The sequence below is a fragment of the Orcinus orca genome, chromosome 2 (genome assembly GCF_937001465.1).
Source record: "Orcinus orca chromosome 2, mOrcOrc1.1, whole genome shotgun sequence".
Classification (NCBI taxonomy): domain Eukaryota; kingdom Metazoa; phylum Chordata; class Mammalia; order Artiodactyla; family Delphinidae; genus Orcinus; species Orcinus orca.
In genome coordinates this window covers 84,569,611-84,584,925 of record NC_064560.1, presented here as the reverse complement: position 1 = coordinate 84,584,925, position 15,315 = coordinate 84,569,611, and the positions used below count along the sequence as shown (strand labels likewise).

The following is a 15,315-nucleotide window of genomic DNA, read 5'->3' as shown; positions in this document are numbered from 1 at the left end:
TCCCACTCCCACCCCGCGCCCCCACTCACAGGACGGCCTCCTGAACCGGCAGCGACATGTGCAGCCAGCAGTCCACGTGGCTGCCGTGGGCCTCGTACAGCCTCAGGACCAGCTTGCGGCCCTGGAGGCTGGTCTCCGCCTACGGAGGGAGGTGGTGGTGGGCGGGGCCGAGGGTGGGCCCAGCTCGGGACCCCGGCCCGCTCCCCGCACCCCACCGGCCCTTGCCTGCTTGACAGTCTCCAACACGACTGCGGGCGAGGACACTGAAAAGGCGCTCCAGGCGGCGGCGGGTGCCGGGCCTGGGGCGGGCAGCGCCAACAGGGGGAAGTTGAGGCTGTAGGCAGCGGGAATAACGCCAGCGTCTTGGAAGGACCCTGGGCGCAGACCGGAAAGGGACGCGTGGTGGAAAATGAGGGTAGGGGCGTGGGACTGCTGGAGTGCTCCCCACTTACCGTTGGTGCAACCGAGGCTGAGAGGGGCAGAGAGGTATCGGGGCCGCAGCACTCACCCTCATGCGGCATCAGCGCGTAGGTGAACTCGTGGTGCCCCATGTCAACCGTGGCGTCAGGGGACTTGGGCGCCCGCAAGCTGGGGTGGGGAGGGTGGTAAGGGCCAGGGTGGTAAGGGCCAGGCTGGAGCCGCCGAAGTTCTGTCCTGGGAAGACCGTGCTCCCATACCCGTCCCTGGGAGGCACCCCACTCACAGGGAGAGGCTGAGGACGCTGCCTCGCACTGACGCGCCATACTTGCAGTCATTGAGCAGAGCCAGCCCAAAGCCGTGCTCTGACAGATCGATCCAGCGGTGGGCCCACACCTGGAGGGTAGATCGGAGACCCACTTGGCGGCCCCGCCGCCTCCTCGTGCTCCAGAGCTCCTGTCAGTAGACTGAGGGAAGCTCTGGGACCACACGATTGAATGCCAGCTCTCACTACAGGAGGCCCTGCGCACACCACACAACCTGTCTAAGCCCCGGCTCCTCATCTGGGAAAGGGGGATAAGGGTACTTACCCCACCAAATGGGCATGAATATCAGACTAAACAGAAAGCATTTAGCACCATGCCTGGCATACGTGTCAGGAACCAGCAAATACTGATCATCACTTCCTCCTCCTCACCCCATACCACACAACGAGTCTCTCCCCAGCCAGGGAGGATCCAAACCCTCCACCACCCCCCGCCCCACCCCACCCCACGTCAGACCTCAAATCGGGCCCAGTCCCAAGAGGTGTTGTAGTGGGTGGGCCGCTGCAGATGTCCGAACTGGACCTCAAAGGTGGCCTGGGGGCTCCGCACACGGGCAGGGAACTCCACCTTCAGGAACTTGTGGGCCTCGTGCCAGTGCACCTGTCGGGGGTGGAGGTAGGGGTGCAAGGGGAGGGACCCCTCCTCACCGGCCACACCCAGGGAAGATGCCCACCGCCCTGCCCCCTGCTACCTCTGTGTGGAAGCGGACATAGGGGCAGCCGACGTCCAGCACCACCTCTTGGCTTAGCCGACTATTGGGGCTGATCTGCAGCAGAAACCAGGCGCTGCCCCGCACGCCACCCTGAGTGCCCACAGCCAAGGTCCCTGCCTGGCCCAGCACTGGCTTCCTGGGGAACAGGGGAGGGAGGCGCTGAGCCAGGACGGCCTGGTGGAGGGGGCCCAATACTCTCCTATCCCACGCCGCCCCCAAGTCCTGCCCACCCCGCACCGTGTTTCTAGGTGGTAGTCCATGACGTCCCACGCGTCCCAGTACAGGGGGACATCATCGAACAGCACAAACTGGTTCCCCACGGCGCCCTCAGCAATGGCCTCCCTGGAAGGACATGGAGACTGGCGCTTTACAACTGTATGACCACAGTCTCTCCAGCTGAGTGAGGTGGGTGGGGTGGGAGGTAGGGTGAGTAGGCCCGGGGGACAGGAGACTCCTAACCCAGCCGGCCCCATTCCATGTGTGGGTCCCAGTCCTGAGCCACCTGTGGGCTACTGTGGTCAGCTGTGGCCATGGGACAGAGGGAATGAGAGGTCTGGGGTCCCCTGCCAGGCACTGGGAGAGGGCAGTGAGGGGTTAGCACCTGCCGGAGGCCACCAGCACCAGAGACGTCAGGCGGCCAGTTGGGTCCAGCCTCACCCGGATGATGCCGTTGTCCAGAGTCACAGAACCGTCAGTCTTGGTGGGAGGGGGCCTTGAGGCTAAGTCCGCAGAGGCTTCCCGCCACCAACAGCCCGCCCAACCCCAGCCCCAGCCCTGCCTTGCCACCTGCTCCAGGTTGGGGAGCTCAGAACCCCCACGTTGTCAGGGACAGCCCAGGACAGCCAGCCCCCGCCCACCGCGATGTGCCAGCACTCACCTCCTGCACTACAAACACAGGCTGCTGGGGCAGCAGGGGCTGCAGCGAGGTGGGGGTGGGAGCGGGAGCATAGCCCATGCTGGGCACTGTCACCAGAGCTGGGGATGAGGCCTGGGCATCAGCGCAGCCTCCTTCACCTTCCAGGAACCATACTTGGGGCGGGGTGGGGGGCTGGAGGGGGTGAGCATTACTAGTACTCTCTAGCCTGGGGCAACCCGGGGCAGAGATCTCCAGCGGAATGTCCCCAACTCTCGATTTGGCCTTGATTCCTCCTGCTACAGTAGCCACCCTTCTCCCCAGCTCATACCTAGGCAGTGGGCCCCACCAGGCCTGGGCAGGGCCAGCACTTCGGTGCGCTTCCAGGGCAGTGTGTTGACAATGAGGAGGCCCTCAGGACCTGGCTCCCCAGCACAAAGGGCTGCGGCTGCAGCGCTGAGCAGTGTGTTGCCACGGGAACGGATGTCTGGGGAGAGACTGGCTGGTCGTGGGTGGGCAGTGGGTCTGGGTGACCCCTGAATGTCCCACAGGAGACACTCTGCCCTGGGTGCTGGAGAGCAGCGGAAATGTTGTCAGCCTCACCTTCGTAGTGGCACATGGCTTCCTCTGCCACCAGCTGGATGCAGCTTCCAGTCACCACATCGTGGAACTGGTTCAGAAGCAGGAGCCTGCGGGAGGCCAAGGGCAGGGCTGCGGAAGGCTGGGAGGGAGGGGCAGCCGCAGAGGTGTCTGGGGTGAGGTTAGTGGGTGGCAGGGGGGCAGAAGACAGACTGACCTCCAGAGGTCCTGCAGCTGGGCGGCCGGGTAGAGGAACTGGGCACTGCGGGCCAGGGCCAGGCTGCTGAGCAGCTCCACGTCATGCAGGATCCGCTCACACTCCCGGTTCCCCTTCTTGATCTGAGCCCAGGGTGGGGAGAATCAGTCTAGAGTCTGTTCAAGCATCCCAGGACACCTTCCAAAGCCTTCCCTTGCTCAGAACCCCTGGTGGCTTCCCAGGCCTCTTGTGAGTTATCTACCCCAGATGCCTCCCTCCTCTCCCCTCAGCCCAAGCCCTTCCTCCCTCAGGGATGCTCAGTCCTGCCTCCTCCAGGCTCCTGACCACCCGGCTCTTGCACTTCTCTCCTCTCGGCTCCTCCGTGGAACACAAGCCTCTTCCCCCAGGTCTGGGCTGGGCTCTGTCCCCTGCTTCCTCCTCTGACCCTCTGGGCCTCAAGGGCACGCCCTCCCCATTTGGCTCAGCAACCAGCTCCTGACCTGGGCATGGGTGGTGTAGGTGCCATTATGTAGCTCCAGGAAGAGCTCTCCGACCCACGTGCACAGCTGCTCCGAGTGGCCCTCCAGCGCCGAGAAGAGTCGCTCCGGAGAAGAGAACTGCACCCTGAGGGAGACTGCAAGCCTGGGTCTCCCAGCTTGGCCGTGTGATTCACCCTTCTTCCATGCAAGGGTGACAAGAGACCCAGTCCCGACAGAAAGGAGCCACGCCCAGAAAGCTCCCTGTCCACACAAAGCCAGTTCTGGACACCCCAGGCGAGTTTTCTCTCTGGTAGGTTTAAGCCCCGTCCCACCTTTAGCTTTCCCCCCACCCTACCACCAGGGTAGAAGTTGGGAGGAGCCCATGGTCTGGGATTGGAGGGGGACAAGGTTTAGGGGAGGTGTCGGGCGCAATATTTGAGCAGAAGGGACTAAGGGCAAGGGTGGAGGGTAGGGCTGAGTGAGCCAGGCCTGACCTGGGCAGCCCATCTGTATTGCACAGCCGCTTCAAGCGGTCCACCATGGTCTGGGTGGGGCCACCACCCCCATCCCCAAAGCCAAAGAGGAAGGCACTGTGGTTGGTACGCCCCTTGTCCCGGTTTTTGGCCACAGTCTTCAGCACCTGCACAGGTGGGCTCAGGGTCAGCTTAGAACAGGACACCCAGCCCTCTCCAGCCTGCCTCCCATCCCCGACCTTGGCCACTAGGTGCCCTCTCACCTCCTCCACACTGCCCTGCATCCCATATGAGTCACCAGGCGGGAAGTGGGCCAGCACCCGGGAGCCATCCAGCCCCTCCCAGAAAAAGGTATGGTGCTGCAGGCAGGGAAACAGGTAGAAGAGAGAGGGCAGAGTCAGGGCTGAGGCAGAGCCGGGCCTCCTAGACCTGCCCCTCCTGTTGTGTGACCCTGGGGGAGGCATGCCTTCTCTGGGTCGGGGTTGGGTGGCTTGTCCAGGGCCCCTCAATAAGCCTGGACGGAGATGTATGGGCTAGGTGGGACCCAGGCCCACTCTGAGCCTGGTTCCCTGGGGCCTGCTCACCGGGAAGTTGTTCACCAGGTTCCAGCTCAGTTTTTGGGTGAGGAAGTGCCTGATGCCACAGCTGCGCATGATCTGTGGGAGCTGCGCTGAGTAGCCGAACGTGTCTGGCAGCCAGAACTGCAGGGAAAGGGCCTCTGGGCACGGGAACCACGGCTCGGCAGCACGGCCACAGCCTCTGCCCCTCATCACTCAAGGGCAAGCTCCAGCCCCACGCGCCTGCAGGCGCAGCCGGCTCCCAGCCTACCTCAGAGCACATCTTCCCAAACTCCTGCAGGAAGAAGCTCTGTCCCTGCAGGAACTGCCTCACCATGGCCTCTCCACTGGGAAGGTTCCCATCCTGGCAGTGAGGGAACAGGGAGGCAGCCGGGGTCAGCACCAGGTGGAGCTCAGGCCAACCACCCGGACGGGAGCAGCCAGGGCTCTGACACTGGGTTATAGTCAGTGCCCCGGGAGTGTCCATCTCCTCACAGGCCCACCTGTCTGTCTGCCAGAGGGGAGGTTTCTGGGGCCAGGGCTGTGGACTGCACTTACCATCTCCACCCAGGTGCCCCCGACGGGCACAAATTGCCCACGGCAGGCGAACTCCTGGAGCCGGGCATGCAGGCCAGGGTAGTGGCTCTTCACCCACGCGAGCTGCTGTGCCTGTGGGGCAGACGAGGCAGGAGCTGGGCCAGGGGGACAAGAATCCCACCCAGGGCTGAGCACCTGGGGCCCAGTGGGTGGCTGAGGGTGGCTTCAGGCCCCAGAAGCCCTCGGAACCTCACACTAGCACCCACTGGGCTCCAGGTACCACCGCACAGCCGTCCCTCTGACCTGGGAGCAGGCAAAGATGAACTCAGGATTCCGCTCCATGAGCTGAACGACTGTCACCCAGCTCCGGGCACATTTCCGCACGGTCTCCTTGAAGGGCCAGAGCCAGGCTAGACGGGGAGGAGGGTGGAGGATAAGAGAGCAGCAAGGTCCCCAGCTCCTCACAGATCTCCAGCCGCACCCCTGCCCCCCAGCATCCAACCACGCCCAGCCTGGGCCTCCAGAGGGTCATCCTAGCCTTCCGTCCATCCCAGGCCCTTTCCCTGCAAAGTCCTGTGGCATCTCTCCTGAGCTGTCACTTTACATCACTCTTGCAAGGTAGGAGTAGGGACTGGGGAAAGGAGGTTGGCTGGGCCTATCGGATCAATTTTACATCAGGAAATGGAGGCCCCAGTCCCTGGAATAGCCTTACTCTGAGGTTCAGACACCCCTGAGAGGATCCTGTAAGAGGCAGTGGGGGTTGGCCCTTCCCCTGCACGCACATTGAAGGACAGCCTGGAACAGAGGGCACAGCTTCCTGAGATGGACCTGCCTGGGCCAGCTGTCCCGCGTGAGGCACTACAGCCTCTTGCAACCTCTAGGCCTCAGTTCCTTCTTTACCAGCCCAGAACTCTACCTCCCATGCTTTGGCACAGCAGAGAAAGCCCTTGTTCTGTGGTTCAGAAACTTTAGCTGCATCAGAATCAATACTTTGGGGAGTTTTTTAAAAACGTAATTTCCCATAAGCCTCACAGACACTGCAGACTTAACCAGGTTCAAAACTGACCTCCTGATCCTCCCCAGGAAACCTCCCCCTGGGCTTGAGTCCCCATCTCAACTACTCCACATCACTCCTATCTGAGGACTTGGGCACTTGTCAAATTCTTACTCATCCTCACTCTGTTCAAAGGTCATCTCCTCTGAGAAACCTTTCTTGAATCCCCCAGACCCAGCTGGGTTAAATGCCTCTTCTGGGCTCCCCAGCCCCCGATCCTTCCCTCCATCCTGGCAGCAACTGTGTCTGCCTATTTTGTGATCACCAGTCTCTATAGTCCTAGCCTCCCAATATCTAGCATGGGGCCACACGGGGCATCAGATTTTGTTGAAAGAATAAACGAAGCCACATCTAGCAGAGCCCACAGCCCATTCCCCTTTCCCCAGGGAAAACTGGGGTCCAAGAGGGGCAAGAACTCGATGTGGATCACACAGTGCTTCCAGGGCACAGCCAGGTCTTCGAGGCCACTCCTGCCTCCCCGAACCAGCCCAGACAACTGCTGCCCTACCTGTATCAATGTGGCAGTGCCCCAGGGCATGGATGGTATGCTGGCTTTCACCCCCACGTTGGCCAAAGAACTTGGAGGCCAGGGCCTGGGCCACTGGGAAGGTCTCCGGCTGGGCGGGGTCACATATGTTCACCATCTGGTTGGCTGTGTACAGGGCCTGGTAGCTGCGCTGGTTGTCCTCCCCGAGGCCCTGCAGCAGGGTTCTGTCCCTTAATCCCCATCTCAAGCAAGCAGAGTCTCCAAAATTAGACCCCAGCTGATCTCCCACGGGTTCTCAGCAGAGCTCCTCCCTACCTCCAACCCTGTGCTCCTGCTGGCCCCCCTGCTCAGCACTGTCTCCTTCCTCCCCTTTACACAGGGAAATCCTCTCAACACTCAGGCAGGCATGAAACACCCTCCCTATTCTGGATTCCCAGAGCTCCAACTATCTGACCCAAGAAACAGCCTGCCTGGAACAGGGCTCTAGAGTGTGAGCAGGTGGCGCGGGGGTGTCGAGTACCTTGGCCATCCCCAGCAGCAGCTCCAGATCCACCAGGAGCTTGTGGACATCCCGGTGGAACACGGCCAGCTCAGCCCGGCTCACCTGGAACATCTTCTCTGGGTCAGGGGCTGCGATCATGGTTCCCTTCCCGGCCCCCAGGAGCCCATTGCAGGCTACTTCCACATAGAGGGTCAGGCTACAAATGCGGGGAGGCAGCCTCAGGCCAAGGGACTGGCAGAGGACTCTGGGGCTTGGGGAGGGAGGACCAAAGAGGCATCCAGCAGACCCCTCCCTATTCACCCCCAGGATCTACCACCCAGAGGATCTCACAGTTATGTCAGGTGCGTGTGAGAGAGGGTCATGGTAGAAACAACAGACTACACCAAATTCTGCTGATGAGTGTTCTGCCTTGGTTGGGGTGAATAAGTAGCCAAGTTTGGAACCATGTGAATTATACTGTTGTTTAGACTTTTATTTCCAAAGCTGTCTTTACAATGCACTGCCTTGGTCTCAGAACCCTCTTTGCACATTAAAAACATGTTTGGATCTCCCAGGTCCAGTCTTTCAGAACAAAGATCCATCAGCCAATATGGGCAGGCCACTGTTTGGAGAGCATGGTGGGCTGTGGTGCTGTTCTACTCAGTCTTCAGAGTGCAAACATGACTTCCTTCGGGAAGCCTTCCATGACTCTCCTCTTATCCCTCTCCCTAGTCTAGAACAAATTTCTTATGTTGAAAGTTTTTTCTTTCAAAGCCCTCATCAGTTTTGCAATTATTAAGTATATGTGAGTCGCCCTTGCTGTCAAGAATCACATCATTCACCATCAGTCCCAGTGCCTGGAAACATCAGATACACAATGTTCAATAAATATAATACCTAAGAAGAGTTTTTGATAGTGTCATAAAATGCATGTCATAATATGGATTTTTTAAAAATCAGGATTCAAAATATCAAAGAAATAACAACCTCAACTAGTAAAAACTACATTTGAAAGAATTCCCGAGAAGAATGCTGAGATGTTAATAATGGACATCACTAAGTGATGGGATAATGGGAGTTATTTACTTCTTTGTGCTTTTCTGTATTTAACCCAAGAACGAAAACACTATCTTTATAGCCAGAGAAATCCTGCTTTTCAAAAATAAACTATGAGAGTTGAAGATGGTTGTATTGAAAGTGGGTGTGTTTCTCAGATGGCTCTGGGCCTCAGCTCCTCCTTGCCCACTGATGCTCCCTCCCCTACAGCACTGGTCAACCACAGCACAGGGACTCACTCACCTCCGGGGGTCTTCTTCCCCCAGCTTTTCAGTCAGGACATAGCTGGTCTTCTCCCCCTCTTTGGTCAAACCCTGGTGGGGAGTGCAGTGAAAGAGACAGGACCTGAGGCTTGTGAACAGCTCAGATGAAGTATAAGCTGACGGAGGCCAGGCCCCTCTACCGGGTCCCTAGCACTGGCTCCTCTCTCCCAGACAAGGCCAAGATTGACAAATCAGGGACCTCTGGTAGCAGGTGCCCCAACCCCCATGGCAGTCAGTGCCATGACCACCAAATGGCACCTATCTGCCAGCAGAAAAGCCACTGGTCTTGTGGAGTCTTGGGGAGGTATCAGGTCCTTGGTGGCTTCTGGTGGCCTCTGTACCCCTGAATAAGCATCTGAAGGGAAACTCTCTGAAGTCAGGGACAGGTTTACCTCATTCCCCACTATATCCCCAGTGCTTAGCACAGGGACCTGCCAGAGAGGGCACTCAGGAGACATCCTGCTGAGCCAGTGAAGGGAGGGAGGGAGGGGTCTGCCATCTTTCTGTACAGGAAGAACAACAGTCCTGACCTGAGACTGAGGGTTAGTCAAACTGAAATGGAAGCTGTGTGAACCTGAACAAGTGTGTTAACATCTATATATCTGTTTCTTAGTCTGTAAATGGCCATAAAGACCTACCACATAGGATTTTAAAGGTTAAACCTGTTAAGGTTGGATGCATAAACAAGGTACTTAATAGTGGTTATATCTGGGGAACTGTGGGTGAGGTAGCAGGGAGATATCCATTATTTCAGGTGAAGAGGACTTTTTAAACTTTATATTATCCAGAACTGTTTCGAAGTCTCCCTCCCCGACTGCCATAAGCATATGTTCCATATAATAAAAACCAGTTTATTTAAAACTAAAAATAGAAAGTGATATAGTCTGCAAAGTCACTAGTCTGGCACCTAGTAAAGGGTTAATAAATGGATCTGCTGTACCTATTATTGTACTTGATTAATAACTATTTTCATCCCAGAATGGGAGAGTGACCAGTCAGTGGCAGGGTTGGTTTAGTATTAATTATGTTGAGACCCTCAGCGATCCTCTCAAACATGAGAAGGAACAATTACACCGGGGCCCAAGCAACAACCTGTCCAGTCCTGAAATCCTGATACCACCCTGCAGGCATAGCCACTCAGCTGTGGCTTCTCCAGAGACCAGGGCTGAAATGTGGCCATACCTGACCTAGGGCAGGGCTCCTCACCTGGACAGGTTCCCCATCACGCCACACCAGGCCTTCTCCATCACTTTCCCAGCGAAGGTGAACTTCCTGACCCACCCATGCCTCTGGGATGGTCAGCTCCACCCGGAACCAACAGGTCCACCATCTGCAACAGAACCACTAAGATGGGCCTAGGGGTCAAAGCCCTTTCCTTTCGACATACTTCCTTGGACTAAGGGTCAGCAGGGGCTTGAGACTTTCACCAAGTATCTGCAGCATCACAAGGTATTCAGCTTTGATCCACAAGCAAGGAGCAACGGGGTGTACAGCAAGGTGAGGGAAAGAGGCAGAGAATCAGGGGTCTGTGATTTGTCCTAGAGTGTCCTGCCTAAGGGATGTCCAGGGACTGGGAGAAGGGGGGGAAATGAAAATTCTCCCATTAAGTCTTGAGGGATCAGGGATCTGCTCCCAGCAGAGGGTGCTGCTCTGCCCCAAGTGACGGTCTAGGGCACAGGGCCGACAATGGAGGTGTGGCCCTTAGGGGAGGCGAGTAAGCCGGGAGCGGGGCCCTGTCGGCCCCGCCCTCCCTCTGGAGCGTTACCCACGTGGGTCCGAAGCTGTCGCCGACCTGCGCGGGGCGGAAATCCTGCTGGACTGCCTCCTGGTAGGGAAGCCTTTCGGGCGTCAAGAAGCTGGAGAGCTCGGCCACTGGGCAGCTGTCTCCGAAGAGCCTGGGCGGGAGGGGCAGGTGGGCACGCGCCACTGGGCCAGCCGGCGGGTGGGGACTCGCATTCCCTCGATCCACCGCCGGGAGGGCTGCCTCACAGCTCAGTCTCCCCCCATCCCTCCTCCTGGGCCCCAGCCCTTTCCGCGGCGGGCACTTTGTCCCTCGGCCCAGGTGGCCGAAGCTTGGGTTTCCCCCCGGACGGGAAGGCTAGAGACGCGTGGATGCGGCCGGCCGGCGCCATGGACGAGGTGGCCACACCTGCCGCGGAGATTACAGTCGGTAAAGTAGAGCGGCGACACGAATTTCTCCACCCGCTCCAGCGTAGTGCGCCAGTGCTTCAGGGCCGGCGCCGCCGCCATCGCCGCGCGCTCTCTCCTCTCCCCGGAAGGCCCCAAACCCTGCCGGCGCGGTCCACGGCCTGGAACCAAAGGTTCCGGCGTCCGAAGGGCGCCTTCCAGGCCCGGACAGCTTTTCTTGGAACACCAGCGGCTCTGTGAAGTCTCGCTGCTCTGAACTTTGAGCAGGGAGCTGAAAGCTAAAAGCCGCACTTCCGATGCTCTCCTCTTATCTCGTCCGAGCTGGTGGCCGTTTAGGGCAAATCCCTAAATAAAATAGGAAGCTTGACGCTTTGATTCTGCAAAAGGCCTGGGACAGACACAAGCCGTTAGGCACGACGGGTGGGAGCCTGGGTTGCTGCCGACGCAGGTCACCTAGTCTCAGAAGCTGCAAGCGGGAACCTCCTTGCCCTCTGGTCCCAGCCCGCCCTCTGGCTATCTCGAACACCCGTGTCCGCTTAACGTGGCAAGAGCCGGGGCGCCAGGACCGGTGCTTTAAAGCCAATCGGCAGACATGCGTTAAATAGAGCTTTGCACCCCAGTAACCTCAGCTTCCTCTACTACATGTTTTATTTTATGTATATGACTAAGTGCTGCCCATCGCCAGAAACTCCGAAGATTTTGATTTGAGATTGCAGATCACAGACATAGAATTCATGATCCTAACAGAATAATGTATTTCCCTACACGGGACTGAAGAGTTCAGAGAAGCCATAATGCCAGAAACACCTCCAATTTCATCCTCACGTTTCTCTGGTAATCTGTTGGCAGCTTGTTCCCCCCCTCCTGGGAATGCTATGAAGTCCTTGTCTATAAAATCATTAGGAAGAAAAGTATATACACAACATGAGCCCTGATATTTTAATAGAAATACTGACCAAGTTTACAACATTTCAAATGCAAATCATAGGGAAAGGTGATTAAGTACAGAATACCGAACGAGATTTAAAATATAACTTCCTGCTATAAGACAGGCTGAGTTGAGCTTGGAGCTCAGATGGCAGGAGGGATATAAATGCTGTTTGTGAAACCCTGGCTGTCAGTGAAGCTCCCCCTTCTTTTGGTTGCACTGGTAGGATGGGGTTTTCTCCTCTATTGGCCCTGAAACCCTATCCTGACCTGCAAGCAGCTGCTCTGGGCGTAACCCTATGCAGAGACAGCAACAGCTGGGGCTGCCCCTGGTCAGGTCCCATCAGTTCCCCCCCCAACCCACCCCGGCCGTAATTCCAATTCAACATGGTCTTAAGCAAGCAGAGGTGAGTTATTGCTGGGAAAACCTGAAGATCTTCCCCCCCAGTCAGTATCACTCCATCTCCCAAGTCAGGCATTGGCCCCAGCTTCACCAGAGAATCTCCTCCCACAAGGCTCTTTTGCCACCCTACACTTTTGGGCTCTGAGTCTCCTGTAGTTGTCCCATCCCTCCACTGCTCCCCACCACACCCAACAAAAAACTCTAAAATCGGAAAAGTCTACCATGTGTTATGAAAGTCCAGAGCCAAAAAATTTGTGGTTTTGTGGTGGTGATGTTGGGAATTTTTAATTAGAAAGCAAACAAAACCACACAAATCACTGCTGGTTACTTTACAGCTATGACTAGGGTAATGGTTGCTGGAGAAAAATTCACCAGAGTACTGGGAGGGGCTCAGTTGGTCTTTGTTCAGAAAGTCCAGGCTGACCACATATAAAAATCCTAATCAGTCAAGTTTAAATATCTGCCAGTTTAAATTTATGTAATTTAAAAAAATATATATGTATATATTCCATTTGCAGTTGCTAACGAAATGTATTGAATCTCCCTCCCAGCCCCATTTATACCACACACTCTGTACACACTTCTTTCAAACACTGGTTTGGTATTTAAGCTGTTCACTCCCATTTCCAATAAGGATAAGAAAAAATACAGAAAAGTACAAACTACATAGCTGCACAACTTACCCAAATATAAAATATTTCCAAACAGCTGAAATAAGGGGGGAAAACACGTACTAAAAGAATGAATAATTCTATTTAAAAAATTTAAGATATTTTGATTTGGAACACATACAACTGACTGCCAACTATTTAAAGCAAAATCCTGTTTGTACCGTAGATAAGGAACTGAAGCCAAAATCCCTGCTTCACAGTAGTTCTCTGGTGAGGACAAGGGACTTGGGTTGAGAGTTTATTCCTTAAGTAAGAACCAAGCTTTATTTATTTACAAAAAAAAAAAAAAAAAAAAAAGTTGGGGCAAGGGGAAGACAAGTTTTACACAAAAGTACTACAACGGTAACTCCCTTTGGTAAAAAGTGTAATAAATGTCTTGTACATCTGTTCATAGGTACTAAATCTGAAGCCACATAGAACTATGGTACACAAGAAGCTAGAGCAGTTATGCTAGCACATCAAAGCATATTTCTTTTAATAAAAAATTGACAGTATGTACATTATTTACAAAAAAAAAAGAAAAACCAAGTTAAAACTGTGTGTGTGTTTGTGTGTGTGTGTGTGTGTGTGTGAGTGAGTAAAGCTGGTGGATGGCACTAGGGTAGACTAGTAAAGAAGCAGGTACAAAACAGTTCCACGGGAGCTAAAAAGGACGACTGATTTGAACTTGTTGAGGTTGAGAACCAGAGGAGAGAATAACGGGTGGGCAGCAAGGGATTCGTCAGGAATCAAATCCACAAGATGATCAATCCCAAAGCCAAACTGCAGGTCCCAGAGAAAATCTTAATGGGTGATCTAGATGTGCTCAAGTGACCAGGAAAAAAAAATCCAATACAGTTTTTTTTCCTTTTGGGGGGGAAGAGGAAAGGAGCAGTGACCATCAGAGTTACAATCCATCTAAGCATTGAGTCCTTCCCCAGTCTGTCAGTCAATGCTCGCCCATCCAATCAAGGTGTGAACAGCATCCGGTTCCCTCACTGAAGGTCAGGCCCCAGGAGGCTGCAGTCTTAGCTCTGCTGGTGTGTGCAAGCAAGCTGCATATCCCTGTGCTTGCATGGATTTCTTCCCCTCCAGGGCAGGGTAATGCCCAAAACCCCTGGGAAAAGTTCCAGCTCCAGCTTTGTAAGGTATCCACGTTCCTTATATGTAGCCCACTTGGTGCCAGGTTGCACCAGCCACACACAGATCAGGTGGCCATGTCCCAGAGAGGCCCAGTGAGGCTTGAAAGGCATCTTCCTTGTTTCTTCAGTGTGTGCGAGTACACGTGCCCCCCCCAACACACACACACCCCTCAAGTTATCTGCTCTGGCTCTGCAGTTATGGGGCTTTGAACACTGTGCCATATTTGACACGGTACTTGTTAATGCTCACAAAGTGCAGGGTCTCTGTGTCACAGGTGGTGGTGCAGGGCACCAGGCCCTCCAGCCCCTCACCCATGAGCCACTTGCTGGTCTCCGCTGCCATTTCACGGGGCACATGCTCCTTGGTCCATTTATCTACCCAGGCCTGGAACCTCTGATGTAGCCGCTTGCTTACCCGCTCATGGGACTGCAAAATAGAATGAAGAAGAAAAAAACCCATGAACTAGGACTAAAAACCTTCAAATACAAAGCCCAATTTTCTCCTAAAGTGCCAGAAGAAAGATGTGGGCTTATCAGTGCTGATACCACTGATAAGTTAAAAAAAAAAAAAAATTAGGAGTCTGTTTAAAGAAAAGAATTGAAGATTAAGAACCTAGAACACATTAAGGAGTTGGAATTCAAAAAGCTCCCAAAGAAATACCAACACAGGGTCTGGGCAGAACTAGCTCAGTGCTTCTCGATTTTAGCCTCCTGCATCATTATCACATAGGGGGGCGGGGGTGGGGAGAGAACAACTTGATCAATCCGCAGTTTTAAACCAGCAACCCAGCTGATTCTAACATACCCGGAGTGAGACACTGAGTTGAGGCCGTTAGTCATTTCTGTCAGCGTGGCAATCCACTTCTAAGTAAAACAAGGTAAAGGGCTTAAAACCCACTCTCCCTTCCCGCTATTACCCCCAACCCTGCCCAGCACAGTGCTGGGCATAGCAGATCTTCAGTGGAGGTTTTTGTTCCTACCTATACATCTGGTAAATATTTATTAGTGCCCACAAGCAAGGCAGAGAAGGGGATACAAAGATAAATTAGGTGTTGCCCAGCTCCCCAAATCATTTGAATCAGAAACATGCAGGCATACAACACACAGCACCATGAGAGAAGTACATTAAAAATCGCCCAACCTATGGTTCCCACTTGAATGTTCTGTAGTCTTTTCATCTGCCTCCCAAACCTGGTAACCCCTTCCTATTAACAGATGTACCCCTAAACTTCCCATTTACTCAAGCAAAATGACCAAAGAAACAAAACCAAAAAACAAAAACCACCAGGCATCATCCTTAATGTTCCCCTTTCTCTTAACCTCCCTACATCCAAACATTACCACATCCTGACAGTTATATGTCCAATCTTTTTTTTTTTTTTTGGCTGTGCTACGCAGCATATGGGATCCTAGTTCCCCGACCAGGGATTGAACCCACGCCTCTTGCATTGGAAGCGTGGAATCTTAACCCCTGGACCACCAGGGAAGTCCCTCCAATCTAATTATAATTCCTCTACAACCCTGGTAGTCTGGGTAGACATCACATCTCATACGAATGAAAGCAGTCTTTCAAGT

The 15,315-nt window shown here is 54.7% G+C and overlaps 2 protein-coding genes across 12 annotated transcripts in view; both read right to left on the bottom strand.

Annotated features, from left to right (window-relative positions):
• Window positions 1-11,169, bottom strand: part of MAN2C1 (mannosidase alpha class 2C member 1) — a 31,081-nt gene extending 19,912 nt beyond the window's left edge. Inside the window, exons 1-25 of one of the 8 annotated variants that reach the window (XM_033440108.2) lie at window positions 10,620-11,169; window positions 10,240-10,365; window positions 9,677-9,800; window positions 8,451-8,521; window positions 7,191-7,368; window positions 6,692-6,881; window positions 5,433-5,539; window positions 5,151-5,261; window positions 4,864-4,956; window positions 4,620-4,736; window positions 4,299-4,394; window positions 4,057-4,202; window positions 3,584-3,707; window positions 3,105-3,226; window positions 2,912-2,997; window positions 2,640-2,795; window positions 2,333-2,443; window positions 2,057-2,189; window positions 1,693-1,797; window positions 1,435-1,591; window positions 1,200-1,343; window positions 704-813; window positions 509-588; window positions 226-374; window positions 30-139 (exon numbers count right to left, since the gene is read on the bottom strand). In XM_033440108.2, coding sequence (XP_033295999.1) covers window positions 30-139; window positions 226-374; window positions 509-588; window positions 704-813; window positions 1,200-1,343; window positions 1,435-1,591; window positions 1,693-1,797; window positions 2,057-2,189; window positions 2,333-2,443; window positions 2,640-2,795; window positions 2,912-2,997; window positions 3,105-3,226; window positions 3,584-3,707; window positions 4,057-4,202; window positions 4,299-4,394; window positions 4,620-4,736; window positions 4,864-4,956; window positions 5,151-5,261; window positions 5,433-5,539; window positions 6,692-6,881; window positions 7,191-7,368; window positions 8,451-8,521; window positions 9,677-9,800; window positions 10,240-10,365; window positions 10,620-10,720 — 3,047 coding nt within the window. In that variant the 5' untranslated portion in view covers window positions 10,721-11,169. Of the gene's footprint in view, window positions 1-29; window positions 589-703; window positions 814-1,199; window positions 1,344-1,434; window positions 1,592-1,692; window positions 1,798-2,056; window positions 2,190-2,332; window positions 2,444-2,639; window positions 2,796-2,911; window positions 2,998-3,104; window positions 3,227-3,583; window positions 3,708-4,056; window positions 4,203-4,298; window positions 4,395-4,619; window positions 4,737-4,863; window positions 4,957-5,150; window positions 5,262-5,432; window positions 5,540-6,691; window positions 6,882-7,190; window positions 7,989-8,450; window positions 8,522-9,676; window positions 9,801-10,239; window positions 10,366-10,619 lie in introns of those variants that run through there. The other 7 variants (XM_049706754.1, XM_049706753.1, XM_033440106.2 and 4 more) reach the window with 7 other exon arrangements.
• A 374-nt stretch (window positions 11,170-11,543) lies between these two features.
• SIN3A (SIN3 transcription regulator family member A) overlaps window positions 11,544-15,315 on the bottom strand; it is a 64,069-nt gene continuing 60,297 nt past the window's right edge. For all 4 annotated transcript variants that reach the window (XM_004276327.4, XM_033440101.2, XM_033440100.2 and 1 more), the window contains one exon: window positions 11,544-14,167. In XM_004276327.4, the coding sequence (XP_004276375.1) occupies window positions 13,937-14,167 (231 nt within the window). In that variant the 3' untranslated portion in view covers window positions 11,544-13,936. The remainder of the gene's footprint in view (window positions 14,168-15,315) is intronic.